General features: G+C 37.2%; 1 protein-coding gene across 3 annotated transcripts in view; it reads right to left on the bottom strand.

The window, feature by feature from the left end:
* Positions 1 to 31: 31 nt before the first annotated feature.
* The window catches only part of MAP3K2 (mitogen-activated protein kinase kinase kinase 2), a 54570-nt gene continuing 35470 nt past the window's right edge, over positions 32 to 19131 (bottom strand). For 2 of the 3 annotated variants that reach the window (XM_027637453.1, XM_027637454.1), the window contains exons 11-17: positions 17704 to 17799; positions 13841 to 14047; positions 12956 to 13104; positions 11001 to 11132; positions 9580 to 9709; positions 8325 to 8502; positions 32 to 6643 (exon numbers count right to left, since the gene is read on the bottom strand). In XM_027637453.1, the coding sequence (XP_027493254.1) occupies positions 6418 to 6643; positions 8325 to 8502; positions 9580 to 9709; positions 11001 to 11132; positions 12956 to 13104; positions 13841 to 14047; positions 17704 to 17799 (1118 nt within the window). In that variant the 3' untranslated portion in view covers positions 32 to 6417. The remainder of the gene's footprint in view (positions 6644 to 8324; positions 8503 to 9579; positions 9710 to 11000; positions 11133 to 12955; positions 13105 to 13840; positions 14048 to 17703; positions 17800 to 19131) is intronic. The other variant, XM_027637455.1, reaches the window with a different exon arrangement.

The following is a 19131-nucleotide window of genomic DNA, read 5'->3' as shown; positions in this document are numbered from 1 at the left end:
CGGGGTTGTTAAAAGAGAAATCACACTGTTGTCCCTACAGAGTGTTTTAATATATTTCTAAGTACAATTCGTGTCTGATTTTGGAAATACAAATACATTTCGAATGGTTAAAAACAAAAATTAAAAAAATATTTTGAACATCAGCCAGCTGAAAATATATTTATCTAGTAAATCATCTCTCAAAGCTTTTATATATTTAATTATTCTAACTAAACATAGTACCCTTAAAAAACAAGTTCATAAAAATGTAGAAATGAAACTGTGGAATAAGATTACTGGGATATATACACACACATTCAATGCATACACAGAATTACAAGGGGGGGTTGTTTGTTCATTTTTAAGTTTGGAAGGTTGTTAGACAACGGAACTAGTAAGCAATGCCCAACTCCTGAGTTCCTCAACCATGATAACCATAGGCTAATTGTTTAATTCTTTTTATCTTTTTTTTTTTATACACAAGATATTCCATGTAAAGCAGCAACAGCAGTGCAGTTACTGGTAGCAACATCTGAAAAGTAATAAAAAAACCATACATCCAGACAGTAGTACATTGCACACACACGTGATTCTCATACACCCACTGACAATTGGTCAGAGTATTAAATCAGTGTACAAATTAAATATTTCCAAAAATGTGCAAAAAAGTCAACGTTGATAGAAAAAAAACACCTTTGTGTACATACATTACAAACTGTGCCCAGCATTCAACTGAGAGTAAAAACATTTACAGTGAGAAACTGATAGATTAAATAGAGAATTTAATGGCTACATAAAAATGTACATTAGATCAAGAGTAAATTTACAAATTTTTATTCATAGCTTCATGAAAACTAAAAGCCTACATTCCAATTAATCTAAGTCTCCTCCACATATTTACAGTGATACTCCATTATACAACTCCTGTGAGGTCTGAGATGACAGACACTATATTTTAATAAACCATTCCAATTTTAAGTTGACACCACCTTTTTTACGGGTATTAACAAGAAGCAAACACTAGGGAACCAACAATCTAATGGCTGTTCAGAAAAGAAAATGCAATCCTTGTTTTTATATCACATTATATAAACCTCTGGGGAAAAGTATCATCTAGTTCTAGGGTAAAAAGCACGAAAAAGCTCTATTTGCCATGATTATCCACCCTGGAGTTGGAGTATCCTTTTCTTTATCTGTCAGCAGAAGACTCTGACCTCCAATCCTCATCTGTGTACTCAACATAAGGGCTGAACCATGAGATACAACTTTTATCTGTTTTAATCCAGTTCCTCTCCCTTTAAAATAAGTTTATGAAAACCAACTCCTAGCCAAGGTGTGACTGCTTTGAAATGTGAGAATTTTTATTTCCTCCATCCCATCTATCCCTCAACTCCATGTGTGTATATATTGCTAGAGAAAACCCAAGGATTGCTCCAGGAACCCGGGAGCTGCAGCGTCCTGGGTTCAAATGACAGGACCCCTGATCTAAAGCTGTACACACACCTTTTTCAGGAGCTATCGGTGGCCACCACCTATGCAGTGTTTAAGCTCTGTCAGCTAGAAGGAAAAATAAATCATGCAGGCTAAGTGGGGGAAATAAACAGAGAAAGGAGCTCCTTTGTTTTCTGATCATGGATTTTGATTCAGAAGACGCGGGTTGGGAGAAATTCTGCCTGACCCTTTGGTGTGCATTAGTGGCTCCTCCTGAAGGCATCACCAACACCCAGGTAGGTAACTGTGGGTGACATCTGACTGTCATGTTGAGAGGACTGACTGCGTCCCAGCAGCTTTGGAATGTTCTCACTATGGCGCACAAAGCAGGTTAGGTCACAAATCCATCTTCATGGCGTTCTTAAATGTCCCAAAGCTCAAACCCAGCTATAGAACTCACCAGGTTTAGTCACCAAGCTTATGCGTTAGTTTTAGAATTACAAGAATAAGATTAAATTAGAAAGAGCTTTAAAAAGAAAACTCTTCATTTTAATGCAGGCGTGAATTTTGCATATCAGAACAGCAACTATGAACACCCATATCTCTGAAACATGGGCAGTGTCTATCACTTTTTAGTAGTACCTGCTTTACTCAGTCAGCAACAGCCTACTGGTGGATATACACTATCTATAAGTGACAGTACTAATCCATGAAACATCACTTTTGGCTATATGTATACGGAATAGAAAAGCTTTGGTAATTGTACGTGATTCTACACTGCAGACTTGTCATTGACACAAGACAGCAAGTTACCAGCAAGAAGAAATTACAACGGCAGTAATACTTTCGCTTTTCCAGAAACATCATAGGGACTTACATTCAAGCACACACATTATACTTTTCTATATGCGTGACAAAGTCTTTCAAGATTAAAAAGTATGAAATTGGTTATAAATAACTGTAGATCTGACCAATTTGCTCAAGTCTCTGAAGCTGCAGTTAAGACATCACTCTATGTTGTCCAAAGAATGGCTTGCTGTACTGCGCTGTACCTACAAGTGCTATGAGGCTTTCAGTCAAGACAACGGCAGGATTAGGATTATCCAAAAGGCACAGGAAAGAGTTTCATGGGCACCATGCTAATCTCACTGAGAAATCTGTTAGTTTGCTTGGACATACCGCATTCCTGTGCACTGAAAGTAAACAGCCTTACAATTACGATTTCAAGCCCATTGAAAACTCCACTGCAGAGTGTGGTACCCAGAGCCAGGAAGGCAAATCCCGACTCTGTTATTTCTGTGACTGCAGACAAGTCCTCTTTCTGGTATGTGCATCAGTCTATGGTCTCCAGAATGCAAATACAAAACCTGTGTTAACACAGGAAGCCAGAAATCACTTTAAAATTCTGAATTTAAACGCCTGCTGCACATTATAACTCAAGTACACTTTTCAGCGCAGTTAAGCGAACTCTTGTTTGGGCACATTGAAAAAATCCATCCTCTAAGACTGCTTTGGTGACATGGAATTGTATGACATATTTCGATATGGTGTTCTAACATGAATAAAAATTAAGGCATACAGATAAAAAGGCACTAGCTAAAAAAAAAGCCTTTTCATTTTGTTATACTGGAAGGACTATTTAGCTACAAATCACGTTGAAAGTCAAGTTGCAGTTTTAAGACTATATTTAAATTGTCAAGAAAAAAAAGACTACGCAGATTTAACTTTGCAATTATTAGATCCATACCTTTTTGAGTTCTTGCAAGGATATTTCTATCACCCAAATTAAAAATAAACAACTTGCTCTAACACAACACAACTGAAACTTTGAATCATCCTCTAACAGGACTGTTAGTTACATCATTAAAACCATATCACAGAAGTAGCTTAAATTTTGTTACTTAATATGTGTAACAGACAGCATATTAAAATGCATTAGCAGATAAGTAGGTCTTTTGAAAATACACATACTCACCATGAACACCAATCCCTATTTTTTGAGAGCACATCTTCATTGTGGTGTTTACAGAAAAGCAAACCAACCCTGCAGCAGTACTGCTTTCACTGGCATTTTCTTGTAATTGAATTCAATAATTAGGACTAATTCACGATTCTAAAATGCCGGTGGCTATTTAAGTGACATACAAGAAGTTGTGAGCAGGGGTCTTTACATCTCATTTACTCTAAGTTAAGCAACTTAAGTCAGTAGAGAAATTCTCCATAGGGTGAAAAAGACCTAGCTCAAGCTTAACCTTGGTTAAATTCATAAAATTTTACTAGAATCACTGGAACTGAGAAATGTCCACTTCATTTAAGCAGCACAGTCTTTACGTTGGCAGCTTTCTGACATGTCAAAGACATGATGAAAAATGCATTCTGAAAATTCTTTTTTTCCTGGCTCCAAAACACCGACCATTGTCATGACTGAATGCCATTTTTTAGAAAAGGCACAAAAGCAGCAAACTTGATTGTTCAGTAATTAAAAGTCACAATGAGGAAGTGATATTGCAATATACATGACCCAGCACTGTCTCACAGAAAGGACACATTATAAGAAAACTAGATTCTGAAAATATTCAAGCTTCAGAGAGTGCAGTTTCTCTTTAGAATAGTATATCTAAACGTTATGAATGCTACAGATAAACCTGGTTACATTTTCCCTTTAATGTCCCTTTTTGGTAGTACAAAATTTCCTTACCTTTTCAGATATCACTGACCACTACTGATTTTTATATACATTTTCACCTTGAGTTTAGTACCTTCTTAATCTGTTTGAAATCAATCATTTCAACTATATGATCTTTAAATTACCGACATAAACTATTAGGTTCTACACTAAACTTCCCATTCCTACTGTCCCTATATTTTGCTTATAAAGCAAAGGTCCTCTAGAGTAGAGTATATACCAGTTCTCCTTAAAGACTGCTTCACAGCTTTTATCTAGTGACTGAGAAGCAAAAAAAGAAGTCAGTACAAGCTGACTTTCCTTTCAGCCTCCTACACTTTTCCTGATCTGACTAGTTCTTCCCATGCTCAGGAAATGTCATGTGTAAGTTGACCAAAAAAATTATAAATTGGGTAGAATACTCACATAAGCTGAAGAAGTCACCACTCTGTCTCGGGAGAGATGGCCTCGAAAAAGTCGTTCTTACTCCACTACAGGTAAAGTGATTAGGATAGATCCATACTCCTGCTTATGCTCTGGTACAACATTTGGAATTTAGCAGAATAAATTCAGAAATCTCATCAATGACTGTGGGAATGGGTAAGCTTATTGTTCTATCTCCATGCATTTCGTCACTCTGATAGTCCTCTAAAGATATAGAATAGGTAGAGCCTTGTCAGAGTGGACAAGGGTTACAGTACCAGCCCACTCTGCCTTTACAAAACAACAAAAGTAAGCAATGAATCATCCAAAACAATAAATATAATTTCAGTTCTGTAGTCCAATAGTTTATTTCCAAATGCCCCTTTAAATTATGTTGTTTTTCTACAAAAATATGAGAGTCTGACTGTTCTGTTGTGAAAAGCCAGTTATTCACTACACCTGATCAGTACCTGGGCTTCTCGACTGCGAAGCATTATTTCAGAGTTTTACTTCTGTTCTTTTATTATGCTCTTTCAGAAATAGAAAAAGTGATTAACGTACGCTTTATGACAGTTGGAAATCTGACAAACACCAATCATCTGGATCCTCAGGCTGGAATAATCACACATGTTATTTAACTGCTGGCTCTCTTTGCACTTTTGGCCTATTCTTCATACAGTTCTCTGTGCTGTGCCTTCCTGTTCATGAGGATTCATCAGTGTTACCTTATTAAAAATATAACTGGAGTCTTACCTTTCTCCGTGACTTATTCCTGATGTTCAAAGATGTTTAACTTTCAAGAATTTTCAACACATCTAGATGACTGATCTGCATTACTAAACCAATTTTTTTAGTGCACAATGGGAAGAATTTTTTATTACTCAGGCACTTGATGTTGGCTTACATTCCATCCTAGCGCCTCTTAACAGCTTTGAAAACATTTCTTGTAGCTCATTCTGAATCAAGTAACTCATATACTGCACAAGGATTAGTCCCTCCCTTTCCCCTCCAGCCATTCAAGGGATTGTGGAGGAGAACTGACTCTCAACATCACTATTTTTTAATCAGCTAAGATAACCGTCTCCCTCTAAGCTTATGCAACAGAGGTTCTCTTTGGCAGATAGAGCAGGAGGCATTCTCCTAACTATTTACATCCAATAGCTGACCCTTGTCTAGTATGGAAATTTTCCCCTTGCAGTATGGTAGTACCTAGGTTTTTAGGCCTATAATCTGTTTACCTGTAATTATTTTCCTATTAAGATAATACAATAATTCTACACCAAAACCTCTAACTAGTTTTGAGCTCATTTTGTTATTTTCTTTTGGTCACACAGAAGTACCAGTTAGACACACTGCTGTACAAAGAGTTCCAAGTTCTTCCAGTCTCATCATTTAACTCTCAGAACTGCACATTCCAGCTTAAACTGTAAATTCCAGAAACTGATTAAAATGCTAAAATATAATAAGAACTTAGAACTCTCTGCTGCAAGTACCTACAATATAGAGAAGAATCACAGAGAAGTAATCTTCTTGTCCTTTAGCTGCATGTCTATTTTTCCCTGCACCCTGAGTCAGTCAGCGGTGTCAGAAAAAGTCACACAGTTCCTGACTGTCCAAGCATTTGTCATTTTTTTCCCCTTTAAATAAGGAACAAATATGTACTAAAGTGCTTTATCTACATCAACCACATCAGTACATTATAGAAACAAAAAGTTCTAGTCCTGGTGGGGTGGGAGGGGAGAGAAGATTCTCATTTTAGATATAAAATTTAGATTGTTTACAATCTAAGTGAAACAAAGATTCGAGAGAATATTCTCTCTCTTGTCTTTTTTTCTCCTTTTTCTTTGTAAAAAATAAAAATAAAAGTGCAGTCAAATAGAAAATAAATGCAGTAGATGCAAGCCGAGTTGAGGCAGGTGTTAGTGATAGTGTGCAAACGTGTGTCTTAGCAGTTCATCTGCAAACGGTCGCAGCTTGGCCTCAATAAAAATCCGTTTCAAGAAATCCCGAGCATGGTCGGAGACGTGAGGTGGCAGCTGGGGGTTGGTTGGCTGAGTGGCAATTTTAAAGATGGCAGCCATGGCTTCGAACTCTGCCCACGGGGGCTTCTCCGTGAGCATTTCTACCACTGTGCAACCTACGCTCCTGAAACAGAGGCAGAAGTGAAACAGCAGGTTATAACAGAGTCACGCCCTTCTAGGAAAACAAGAAATAGCAGAGAGGAACTAAAATACTACAAACAAGTAGCGTCCACTTAACACTACAGAGCAACTTCAGCAGAAAACAGGCATTGAAAAAAAAATAGCATGTACTGCTATGCCTTTATCTCAAAGTTACACAAATCACTACCTACATCTCCACTTTTTTACTTCACTCGACCAAAAGCCACTACACCTCAGTGAAGAGATAATTAGATATCATCCAGGTTATACCAACTGCGTTACGGCACTGCCAGCACTCAGTGCTCAGCAGGCTGACAAAGTCACGCATGCAGCACAGCACTTGGAAATGTTCCTGCTCCTTGAGGCCAAACAGAAATGCAAAGCATCAGGAATGCTCCGAGCACACTGTGTGTGTTGCTCATTAGAAATGCACAAGTTCTCACCAGTGAATAATGAGCAAACATAGTATGGCAGTTGAAAATTTTGAAAACCCTCCTTTGTAGTATCTTCCTCTTTTAGCCAAGGATACTAAAAATAAATTTAGATTGCCAAACAAAATTTTAAGACCCTAATCAATCTTTGTATACAAAGCTTATGTTTAAAGGACTTAGGAAAGCAGAAGGGCATATATATGGCCAGAGAAACTTTGTTCCAGAAGTCCTGAAAGACAGCCCCTTCCAATAACAATACTGCAAAATTCTCAGGAAGTCTGATTGTTTTTCAAGATACTTGCAAGAATTTTTTCTGTTAGACAGAGGTACATTGCCTTACACAGTAAGGATTTACTGACTGTCAGAAGTCAAACTTCAGTATTTTTTCTAAAGTTTTACCCCAGATTTTTTTGACCAAAAGACACACGTTAACTGTGGCACAAATACGTCAAAGTTCAACAAGTCAAATGCTTGAAATCTGTAAGGCTGGTCTATTATTCCAGTATAGCAGAGTAATTACTAAGTGACCTGAACCAGCCTAAATTAATTTCCCTGAGGTTAGAAGTATTGCGATTGGTTGGATATAATGTGATTCCTTTTTAAACACAGTGTTACTACTCCTGCACATGTACTGCTGCCTGCCCATTAGACCATGTTCACAGACCACCTGCAGTTCAAGGAGTCAAATCACTACAGTCATCTGTTCATTGGGGCTGGAGCCATGTTAGACTGGCTTGAAGCAATGTTTTGCTAACATTCATGTTTGAAAATTACCTTTCCCTCTTAAGTAGTTAATAACAACTTAAACCAAATTTTTTTGATACTCCCACTTAAATCTGGTTAATTTGCTCTTAAGTGTTCAACTTTCTGCCTTGCATCAAAGGTATTTCAGTGGTGAAGTTTCATTAAACAACATTGACTGAACTCATGTTCCAAAGCTTCACGTATTGTTTTCACCTAGTATCTCTCCAGAATTTAGGAATAGTGGTAATCCTAACTTCATGCAAGGTCAATTCAAAGGATTCTCTTACGATCTCTTAACTGACGGGCTGAGAAGTTGCCAGGTAAAAAACTCCTGAATTTCAGTGATAGGCTCTCTATTGTCAGTGCTCACATTTACCACCTCCTTCAGCTTAAACCCCAGAATGAAACACTCCAGCTTCAGAAAACAAATACCTACACTGTTGAAAATGAAATTACACTTTTCAGTAGAGAAGTTTTTTTTTAACGTACCAGATGTCTGCTTTTCTGCCGTATCCTTCTCCACTAATAACTTCGGGACTCATCCAGTAGGGAGTTCCTGTGACAGACTTCATTCCTGTACCAGAGAGACAGATAGTCTGCAGTCGTTTGCTGGCACCAAAGTCACCAAGCTTCACATTGCCTGCTGAATCCCGCAGAATATTTGCTCCTGGAAGGAAGGGAACACAGCATTACATTCATGGAAGACTCAATGCTTTGGTATGGAAAACAGTAACAGAAGTTTGCATTCAGTGATACAACACAACATCATCCTAGAATTTCGAGGCAGAAAATTTACTTTCTCTGCTCATTTCTGTTACTCTATTCTGCAGTTCAGAAAACACTGAATTGTACACGCTGGTTTGCATCCTAGGTCTTTTCTGGGAAGTGGCAGTCACTTTGTAAAGGCCTCCTGGCAAAATAAGGAATGTGCCACACACAGGAAATAAAAAGAAATGAGAAAGGTGTTTCCACAGAACAGAAAATGTCTTCATACTATATTAAAGCAAAATCTCAAACTGTGTTACAGATTTGTTCAAAACAGTTACTTGCACAAGCATGTAAAAATTGACTGTGATATCTCAATCTCTTTTGGGACAAAATACTATTGATACAAAGCAACAGGAGAATAGTAAAAATTTTACAGAATACAATAGCATTGTGTTCAATACACCTGTTTTGCACATCATCATCTTTCTACATATTCATACTTTGCTTATGCAACACATGCAAGTCACTTGTACCTAGCTGCAAAAAGTAAATATGTCTGTTTAATCAGGTTTTCTGGCAGCAAAATGGAAGAAGTTTGAGTCATTTTATCAGGCAAGTCACCTCCGCCAGTGACTTCCTGCACCAGTGAAGTGCTGGGTAATCTCTATATAACTGATTAAACAGAACTCTGCAAACACAAACTTTTGAGTCATGATGCTTTTCCTCTGCACGTTCTATCTATTTCTAATGACATCATCCTCCAATGCATTTAAAACTATTGATACTAAAATAAAATCAAAGAAATTTATTTTAATTGTTTTGAAACATTGTCAAAAGTCTGCTAGAACATCACAAAGATGCTTATTTTTTCCCCCTCAGGTTACAACAATGACAAGACTACAAGATGGAAAGCAATCTCATTGATTTTAAGTCAGTATTTTGGCATTTCAAACTTAATTACATTTTAGCGCTTCACATAAGACTGGAAAATGATCAGTAATAAAGAGTACTGAACTGTGCACAGAACTATCTTTACCTTTAATATCTCGATGGACAATCATATTACTGTGCAAATAGTGAACTCCTTCCAAAATCTGCCGCGTATATTTACGAGTCACATTCTCTGTGAGTGCTCCATATGATTTCAATTGGTCTTTGATGGAACCCTATGGCACACAAGAAGTATAAAACACTAACACTTCTAGAATCACAGGTGACCTAATAATACAGTTGAACTTCAACTAAATTTATGCCTGAAACACAGATATTTTAAAGTTACAATCATTCTCAATATCAACTTAAAAAGTACGGATATGGTCTTACCTCCACTGAGAAAAATATATACTTTGACCAAAGGAAGACTGGGCAGAGAAGTCATATACTGAAATATTAAACTATTAACTTTAAAACTGTCAGGCAGCTGAATAGTTCCAGTGCAATGTAGAGAAAGAACAGCGTTACTTTCACTCCAACACCACTCTCAACCTTTTCGATGATTAAAAGGTGATACTCAAGTTGGATTCAATACATGCCCTTTACTTATGTTTGTTTATACTCTGAAAAAAACATTGTCAAGAAAAAAACACAACATGCTGGAGGATAGTGCTTTATGTAAAAATTAGGAGGTAAGTAAGTCTTGCCTTAAAATAACATTGAATAAAAAAATCTTGGGTTTTTGCAACTACTTTTGTTTAACCTGGCTTTGTCACACAAACTGCTAAGATTACTTCTGTGACACTGCCCTCCAAATCTCAGAAAAATTCAAGAAGCCCCTCAAAACAAAGCCCAGATCTCACTTAAGGAATGAAGAAGTAAACAAAAAACCCACCACCAACAACAAAACAATCCCCAGACCCTACTTTTCTCCTGTGGAGTCTCAGAGTAAGTAGAATGCTGTAACTATTCAGAAATACAGAGACTCTGTTTTCATACGAGCTCATTTTATTTAGCTCTGCTGACCCCACTTGGTGAGAAAATGAAAATGTACAATTTTCTGACCTTATATTTCCTAACAAAGCAGTAGAAGAGCAGTTCAACATGTATGTAGGTGCCACACAAAAAACAAGCACCAAGATTATTTTCTGTATGCACTTATTCCCACCCTGATCAGAAAACCACTTCTTGTTTTCCTGAAATAATTGAAGCACGGCAAAACAAACCAGCAAAATTCAGGAAGATTCAACAGTTTACTAATGATAGTATTGTCTTTTCAAAGATATTGCCAGGCACTCCTTATGCCAAAATCAAACACAAAGAGCTTTTGTACAAACCACCGTAATTCTGAAAACCCAAGCAAGCAATGGAGATGGTGGGTGCTGTAAGCACTTGTCAGTACCCATCTTTGGCGACTGTTTTTAACTTGGACAATTTTAAATATCTTATGCAAAAGCTGCCTGCCTGGGTGCTCGTCACACTGCACACAAAGGATGGCTGAAGTGTCCGGGCTCTCCTGCTTACCCCAGGCATGTACTCCATGAATATTGAGAGTGTCCTTTCTGGAGGATCTCTCAAGAAGCCGTAATACTGAACAATCCTTTCATGCAGCAGATTTTTCAGCAACTGAATCTCACATTCAAGTGCATTTACTTCCTGAAAGGACAAAACAGACAAGATTTACCATGCTTGATGGGGTAACAATAATGTTTTGGATTTGGGTTTTTTAAAGCAGAACAGTATGTACATATTGAAGGGTTATGCAAACTAAGTAACAAAATACTCCTGCAGCTTATGTAAAGTTTATCAATTTATAACAAGAAAATATCAGTGTTAAATTAAAGTAAGTAAAAAAACCAAACTATAAATTATCTTTGGGATGATTTTGCTGTTATTTCATTGTTTCTCTTATTTTGAAGTTATGTTTGTTTGTTCAGAGCACAGCAGATATCAATATGTGTGACGTCAGTGATCATTATGCAACATGTCATAAGCCTCCAACTGGATTAAAGAAAACAACAAAAAACCAAAACACAGGAAAAAAATTCCCTTAAATCTTTGTAGTGAAATAATTAGCATTAATTCTTAGCATTTCTAGGATGATAGACTATACTTTAAAAATGGCTTTGAGGACCACTTGAGATTGTAATAATGACATACAACAAAGCAAAACATTAACACAGCTGTTGCTTTCTCTAGAGCTATCTAGAGAATCTAGAGAAACAGCAAAAATTTTGCAAACAGGAAGATATTTTGAAATGCACTGTATAGCAAGATGCTGGAAAAACACTAACCCATGAATTCAGATTTGACTAGATTCCAAATTTCACCTAGAAGTTTTTCATCAAAACTTAATTTTTATCCATCACAGACTGATACCCTCACACTTCTGATGTTAGAAAGAAAACAGATTTTTTTAACACAGAGAGGTACATATTACAAAATGCTATGGTAAAGGAGGTCACAAAACTGTTGCTACAGAAGAGATACTACTATATTTTATATTTAACAATTCCAAAGCATAATCAGTTGTTCTGTTACATTTTAAAGAAGTAGCAACAACAACTACACTAGAAATCTACAGCACAAGTGATTCTTGACTTTTTTCCTTGATCCTACATCACTAGTAGCAGCAACTATAACTGGCAGCCACTCAATTCTGCAATCGTGCTTACACCCATTGTTTTCCCGGCCTTGCTCCCCACAGTGCAGAATGCAGTCCTAATGCAGGGAAAGTAATAATTCTTTTTCCATCCTGTAAAAAGCAGCAAGTATGATTTGGGAAAAGAAGAAATAGAAGATTGATGCTACTTTTAAGTAGTTTCTCTCCACCAGGGTCCAGTAATTAAAGATGGACAAGCTCCATTTTAGAGAGAGAATAAATTGACAAGGAAACTTGTGTGCTTTAGAGAGAAATACAGTGAGTAACAGCAGCTAGTCCTGATGAGCATAGCTTAAAGAAAGCAAAACAAAAAAATCAAAACAACAACAACAAAACAATCAAAACACAGAAAGCCCATCAAAAGATAAAAAAAGAGATAATCTCAAACTGTCTTCTTCATAGCCAAAAAAAGTATCCTAAAGAAATTTTTTCAGGAACGTTTAAATTTAAATTCTGTTTATAAATGGAACTTGTTCTAATTTCTGTAAGTATAAATAATTATCATTTCAGATCACACTTCATAATAAATTGTTTAATTTTAGAGACTGAGACTGCACCAAATCAAGTTATGTATGTTCACTGCATAAGCATATGCCTGAAACTTAAAAAATGGATGTAACATAAAAATCAGGTAAGCAGACTAACTATCTGTGGTACGAACAAAGCAGGTTTACTAACAAGGAGACAAAAACACAGTACGTGGTTTAAAACACATTCAAAACATGCTCATCCTGTTCAAGGAAAAAACATCAGCCTAGTCCAAAACACACCACTTCAACAGAAGCCCTTTACAAGGTCTCCCTTTGGTATCACTTACCTTGCTGGTTTCTGGACTATCAGGATCAAACTGAACTTGTTTAACAGCCAGTTCTCTTCCAGTATCAGCATCGTAACACAGATAGACTCTGCCAAATGCACCTTGACCCAGCAGTTTACCAAGTCTCCAGTTAGTTGGAGCTCGTGGTGCTGAAAATATAATATGTTTTGGTTTTCAAATGAGCTTGTTATTCAGCTGATTGAGAAAAACTGGAATACACAGAAAATAATTTTTTAAAAGACTACATTTTTCAACAACAGAGACTGTGCGCCCTAAACCTCCCCGTATAAGTTACAAAGATCAATAAAACTTCCTGTAAGATGGAAAACATGAGCTACTTAAATTTATTCACAAAATAATTTGTGGTAGAGATAAACATAGTCAAAATAAGCAACAGTTAATCTGAAAAAGAGAAAAAGTACATTAAACAAACTTAACTTTTTGTTAAAAATCAAGGCATGATTAAAATGTACCAGCTATTGAAGTCATCACAACATATACTTGCTCCTGATGTGCTACCACAGGTATGAAATAGTACCACTTATGGTCTACAGTTTAACAGAAAACTTGACCAACATATGCAAAAATAAATAGTAACTGCAACCTACAAAACCCTCTCAGGTCCTCAGGAGTCTAATAAATCATCCAAACTATTTTTACAATATTTTGTTATCACAGATGTAGATTCCATATGACAATCTACATGAAGATTGGCACAGTAAGCCATGACAATACCGATGAGGATTAAGTCCTGAATTTTTCCTATTTACGGAGATAAAACCACATTACTCAATTGCCTGTATTTTGGTGACATGCTTAATTTTGACATAGTATACTTGTAAGGCAAGAGTTTTACAGCGGAGTTCACGAAATGCCTTCACTTACAGCGACTGGGTGGGCTGATGTCCATGACTGTCAAGGTAGGATTGTCTATGTCGCTTCCCCTCCTCCTCATTCGGTTATCTTCGTATTCCGGTGTAAAGACGCTGCTTCCACTACTCGTGCTCAGCGAGTGATCAGTGGGACTGAAACTAACTGGCGATCGGAAGCTGTTCCCCTGAGTCCTTCTGGCTCTTGGAAAAGTTTTACGACCTTCAATGATATACAAAGAACACTAATGTTACTCTACAAAAAAACAGTGCTAAGAAATGTGTGTATGCAAATAATTTATGAATTCTACACCATCTAGTTCAAATCTGCCACAGCATATAATAGGACACGATCGTGAAATTCGCTGATTTAACTTTCCACCTAGAAGAAAACAAACATTCATCACAGATGTATATAAGGATTAGACTGAATCAAAACCAAAATTAGGATCAACTTCTGGAACTGTTCTGAAATGCTTCAGAAAACTGGAGGGCTGTAAGAGGAGAAAGGAAAACACCCTGCCTCTGCTTTTATTGCTCTATTAATGTGTAAATATCATATTTCTGATAAAAAGGAGAACAAGATACAAGTTTACAATCCCATGTGCCCAAGCTGGCATCTTCGTTCTGCAAACCAGTAAGAACTGAACGCAGAGAAAGACCAAGACATGCAATCAACAGGAAGAGCACAAAACAAAAGAAAAAAAAAACAAACCAAAAACAAAGACACAAAAAGAAAACAAAACACAAGCAATGTCAAATTTGGAGGTGGTTGCAGCAATAGAATTAAAAAAAAAAGGGCACTGATCTTCAAAACATTAATTACAATTAGATGGCTAATGCAATTTATGTTAATCTATTTAGATAACACAACTATTTTTAGGACAGCATCAGCTGATGAAGTTTCATCCTACAGAACTGAGCAATAGCTGATGGAGTCTTTGATTCTTTAGGTTTTACACTGGAGGAAGAGTTCCTAGATGTCCCGGTTTGAGGACATCTGGGATGTCCCGGTGGGAGTGGGGGGGGGCGCAGGGCTGGAAGTGGTTGATCCCAGGTAAGTTTCCGACGAGGGATCAATCAAAGCTTTTTTCACCCTGTGAAATTAGCATATTACAACAGCTGGAGGAAGTTGTGGGCAGCGAGAGAGAGATTCGGAGCCATGAGGTGAGAGGAGGGAGAGAGAGGCCAGCGGGCCCCTTGCGGGGCGCCAGGCCCTCTTTCCCCACCCCCGTCCAGGCTCCAGGGAGCCTGGGACAGTATTAAAACTGGTTCAGGTGCTGTGGCCAAAAGGCTAGGGGTTTCTCCCCGCCACTGCTCTGGAGAGGGAGTGGTACAGGCTTGAGAGGCTAGCCCCCCTGGCAGGCAGGCATGGCATTGGAGCTGAGCCAGAGACAGTCCGAGGGGCTTGGAGGTGCTCTACGCAAGGTTTGGGCAAGAGCAGCCGAAAACCGAAGGAGGAATGCAGGGGGGAGGAACGCCTTCCCTTGCCACGTGAAGTTGAACTGAAGCTGCAGCTGAAACAGAGAGAAGCCAAACCAAGCAGGCTTTTTCTGGGTAAGAACTTTTGGTGAAAACTATTTGGGGTATACAAAAGACTGAGCAAAACCCAGAGAACCCTGCAACCGGGAGAGGAAAAGTGGACATCTTACTCTCTGGGAGGAACCTTCACGAAACAGGGAGAAAGGACTCAGAAGCTGCCTCCCTGTAATTCGTGATGCAGACCTGGTAAACAGGTGTTCCCTTGTAGTCCAGGAGGAGACCTCAGCAGAGGCCAAGCAGCTGGTGGGGGTAAAGAAGACCCCTCCCTTGATACCTCAATGAGAGAGAGACTTTAGCTATCGTCCTGAAGGTTCTTCTTCTGGACCCCAGGGGCAGTAGAGATTGTATTAATACTGTGTATTTATATGCTTTTTAGTTTCTATAGTACTTATTGTGTTAGTAATAAATCTTGATATGATTTTCCTCATGCTAGTAGATGTGTTATGTCTGAAAACCCCTCTCACATTGAGGCAAAGTGTAGAGGGCTTAGAAATTGGATTTTTGGGTGTCTCAAACTATGATACCAGAGAAATGAAGAAAGCAGAGAAAATATCTTTGAAATAGTAGACTCAGACTTATATACTAGTCTGGACAATTTAAATTCCAAGAAAGATATGAAAACAAGTCATTAAGCAGTTTTATTCACCATTAAGAAGACTAAAAGGTAATAAACCAGTCATAATTGGTTTGTCAAATGTAGCTAATTTAATTTTCCTATTTCAACAGGACATTCTCATAAGCCAACTAATAAAGTGTTGCACAGACCAACTTACTACATAGAGTATAAGAGAGACAGATTCAGAGCAGTTATCACTGATTTCTCATCAAAGGGGAAGATAATTTCAGTGGACATCCAGAGCAGTTTAGCTTCAGTCCACTTCCATACACTATTTTAACTGATGATGTACATATGATGGAACATAATATACTGAAATATTGCAGATGACATCATGTTAAATGTGGCTGAAAGCCCATTTAAAGATAAAAATCAAAATTGACAATAGTATTGGAAGTTGGAGATGATTCAGAAATCAACAAAATGAAATTCAGTAAGGAAGTACAACATATATAGTTAAAGAGAAACCTAATGCAGAAATTACGAAGTGTATAATAATTGGTTGGTTAAAAGTAATGTAAAAAAGGATATAGGAACTATGACAGACCACAGACTGAGCAGCAGTCAGAAAGGGGACTAGGAAAAAAGTGTCATTCTGCAATACATTAACGTGACTGCTACCTACTGAGTTCTGGTTATATCATATGTTATACATAAGGTGGCCATGAGAAAAGCCTCAGCTAGAGCAGAAGAAGAAAACTAAGAGAGAATAGATGTGTGTGTGATGTAGTGTTATAATATGGTCAGTGACCAATTTTTAACAGTGTTAAGATGTGTTAACCACTTACTAGTTTCATTTGCAGGAAAATGGCTTAGAAGACAGAGAAAGGTAAGTTATAAGATAAGCTATCTTGAAGTTGGTTACATAAAGAAAGTGAGCATCTCTTATGTTGAAGTCAATTTAGAGTTTACTTAAAAGTCAGTGTGACAGATCTTTGTCTCTTTAATCTTGCCTTAGAGCAAGGGACTGGACTGAAACTGCTTTGCAGTCCTTCAATTTGATATTTCTCTGATTTCTGTAATGTAATTCCATTTATTGCTGTGCTCATTCCACACTGCAAATGAAGCTATCCGGTCTTGGGAGAAATTTCTTCTTAACACTTCTCAACTACTGCTCAACACACCCAGAATTCTGAAAATCCTTCAGCTGCTTCTCTTTCCTTCCTTTAGAAATTTAATGTGTTAAATTTGTATTAATGTTATTACTGTTCAAACCAGTCTTGTGGCTACATCAGCAGGTGCTGCCTTGTATTCCAACAATTGATTTCATCAGCTATTTGCTAATTCATGGTTTAAATCACTGCTCTTCAATTTTATTTATTCTTTTAATCTAAGAAACTCCTAACAGCAATTCCACTGTGTTTGAGATTACTTCAAGCAGAACAAGAATTGACAAAGTGACATATCTACTTTAGATAGAAAAGGGTCACAAAGGTCAGAAGCTTATACTGGATGACTCGTGCATGGATGAAGATAGACAACATTTATGCAGCTGTGCATATGAGTCAGGAATTCTGTAATCCATAACTTTACCAGATGTAAAACTGCTCAGCAGCTCTATCAATCATTAGAAGTTTAGCAAGTGAGTTTGGGGAAAGAATGTAAGGTTTCAATTTCTCCAATATTTTCATTCATTAAGATTTTTACAAACTAATTTTTTTAATTCATGTTTTAGGAAGAGAAAAACAGATTAATTAAACTGCTGCAGTATTCACACTTACCATCATTGTAGTCTTGTTGATGATATGAAATATGGTATCTTCTAGGATAAGTCCCCCCCTTTCCAAATTTCTCGAATATTGGGATATCATACTCTACTAGAAAATAAAAAGATTAAAAAATTTAAAATGTGACAAGAGCATATTAAATTAATCACTTTTTGGCATTATAAACTTAAACATGGGGGAACATATCAGAGGATATGCTTCAGTTGAAGCATCAGAGCAAAACCAGATTATAGAACAAAAGCCACAAATCTGTCAACCCACAAGAACTAAAAGGACGTTCAGTCAAAAGTTCCAAGGATCAAGAATTCAACAGCTCAAGAGATTTGCTTAAAAGAAAGTCAGAGGACTACAGCAGGCCTAATTACTCCAGTTTTAGAAGTAGTTTCTAGAGGAAAAACTGCTCTAAAGAATATAATTTAAAGATGCATAAATATGAAAAGTTGGTGAATGAGTCAACAGAGCTTGAATTACTGAACTACAATCAATAGGTCCGATTTTAAAAAGTATTGAAGGAGAAAAGTATTCATAAGATAAAGGAAAAAGACCCTCATGCATAAATAATTGGTTAGAAGATAAGTACATAAAAAGGGAGGAAACGGTCAACAGTTTGACAGGAATCTGGGCTAAAACTCATGCAGTTTAATTATGCATGAATTCTCTGTACAGAATAATGAATAGTGAGGCGACAAAATCATTCTGAGAAATAAAGCCAACTGAAGAATTAGAGAAGGCCCTTAAGAGTCTACGTGACTGGATGGTAAAGCAGCAGATGAAATTAAATGTAGGTTTATATAAAGGTTTGTGATAGAGACTTCCAGTAAGGAGCAGCTGAACTCTGTATTGGCTAGGAAGCAAATTAAAAGCTGTAAATCATTAAGATACACTGAACAAAGTTTTGGTCTACTCCTCCATAAGGAATTCCATAAGGAATGTAGGCCTCCATATACTAGAAAAGCAACAGCTCAAAGGGAGACAAAGAGGTCCATAAAAACCCCAAAACAAACCCCCCCCCCCAAAAAAATCTAACAAAAGAAAACCCTCCAAAAAAACAGAATCATGAAGTGCATATTTCTTCCTAAAATACAATAAATTGCACAACTTCTTGTTTCAACAGACTGTTGATGCTGAAAAAGTTTATACAAGTTGAAATAGAGACAGGAAAAATTTGTGAAAGGAAAAAGATCCAGCAAATCACAGAAGAACATCTTGCATCTGCAGAACCCTAGAGCTATACATGACTAGGAATATATTCTGAGGGAGGAATACTACACGCTCCTCTGCAGAAGCCTGGTACTAGTTGTGGCAGGAGGAAAAACTAGGCCAGATGGATATTTTTTCTGCTTTTGTTACACATCAAATCATGGGAATAAAGACTGAATATGGAATTAATGATTGCTGTCTATCCCACTGTTAACATACCAG

This window comes from Corapipo altera, unplaced genomic scaffold (assembly GCF_003945725.1).
Source record: "Corapipo altera isolate COAL_440 unplaced genomic scaffold, ASM394572v1 45, whole genome shotgun sequence".
In the NCBI taxonomy this organism is placed as follows: Eukaryota; Metazoa; Chordata; class Aves; order Passeriformes; family Pipridae; genus Corapipo; species Corapipo altera.
Note: the sequence above shows the minus strand (reverse complement) of the source record. Positions and strands in the feature narration are given on the sequence as shown.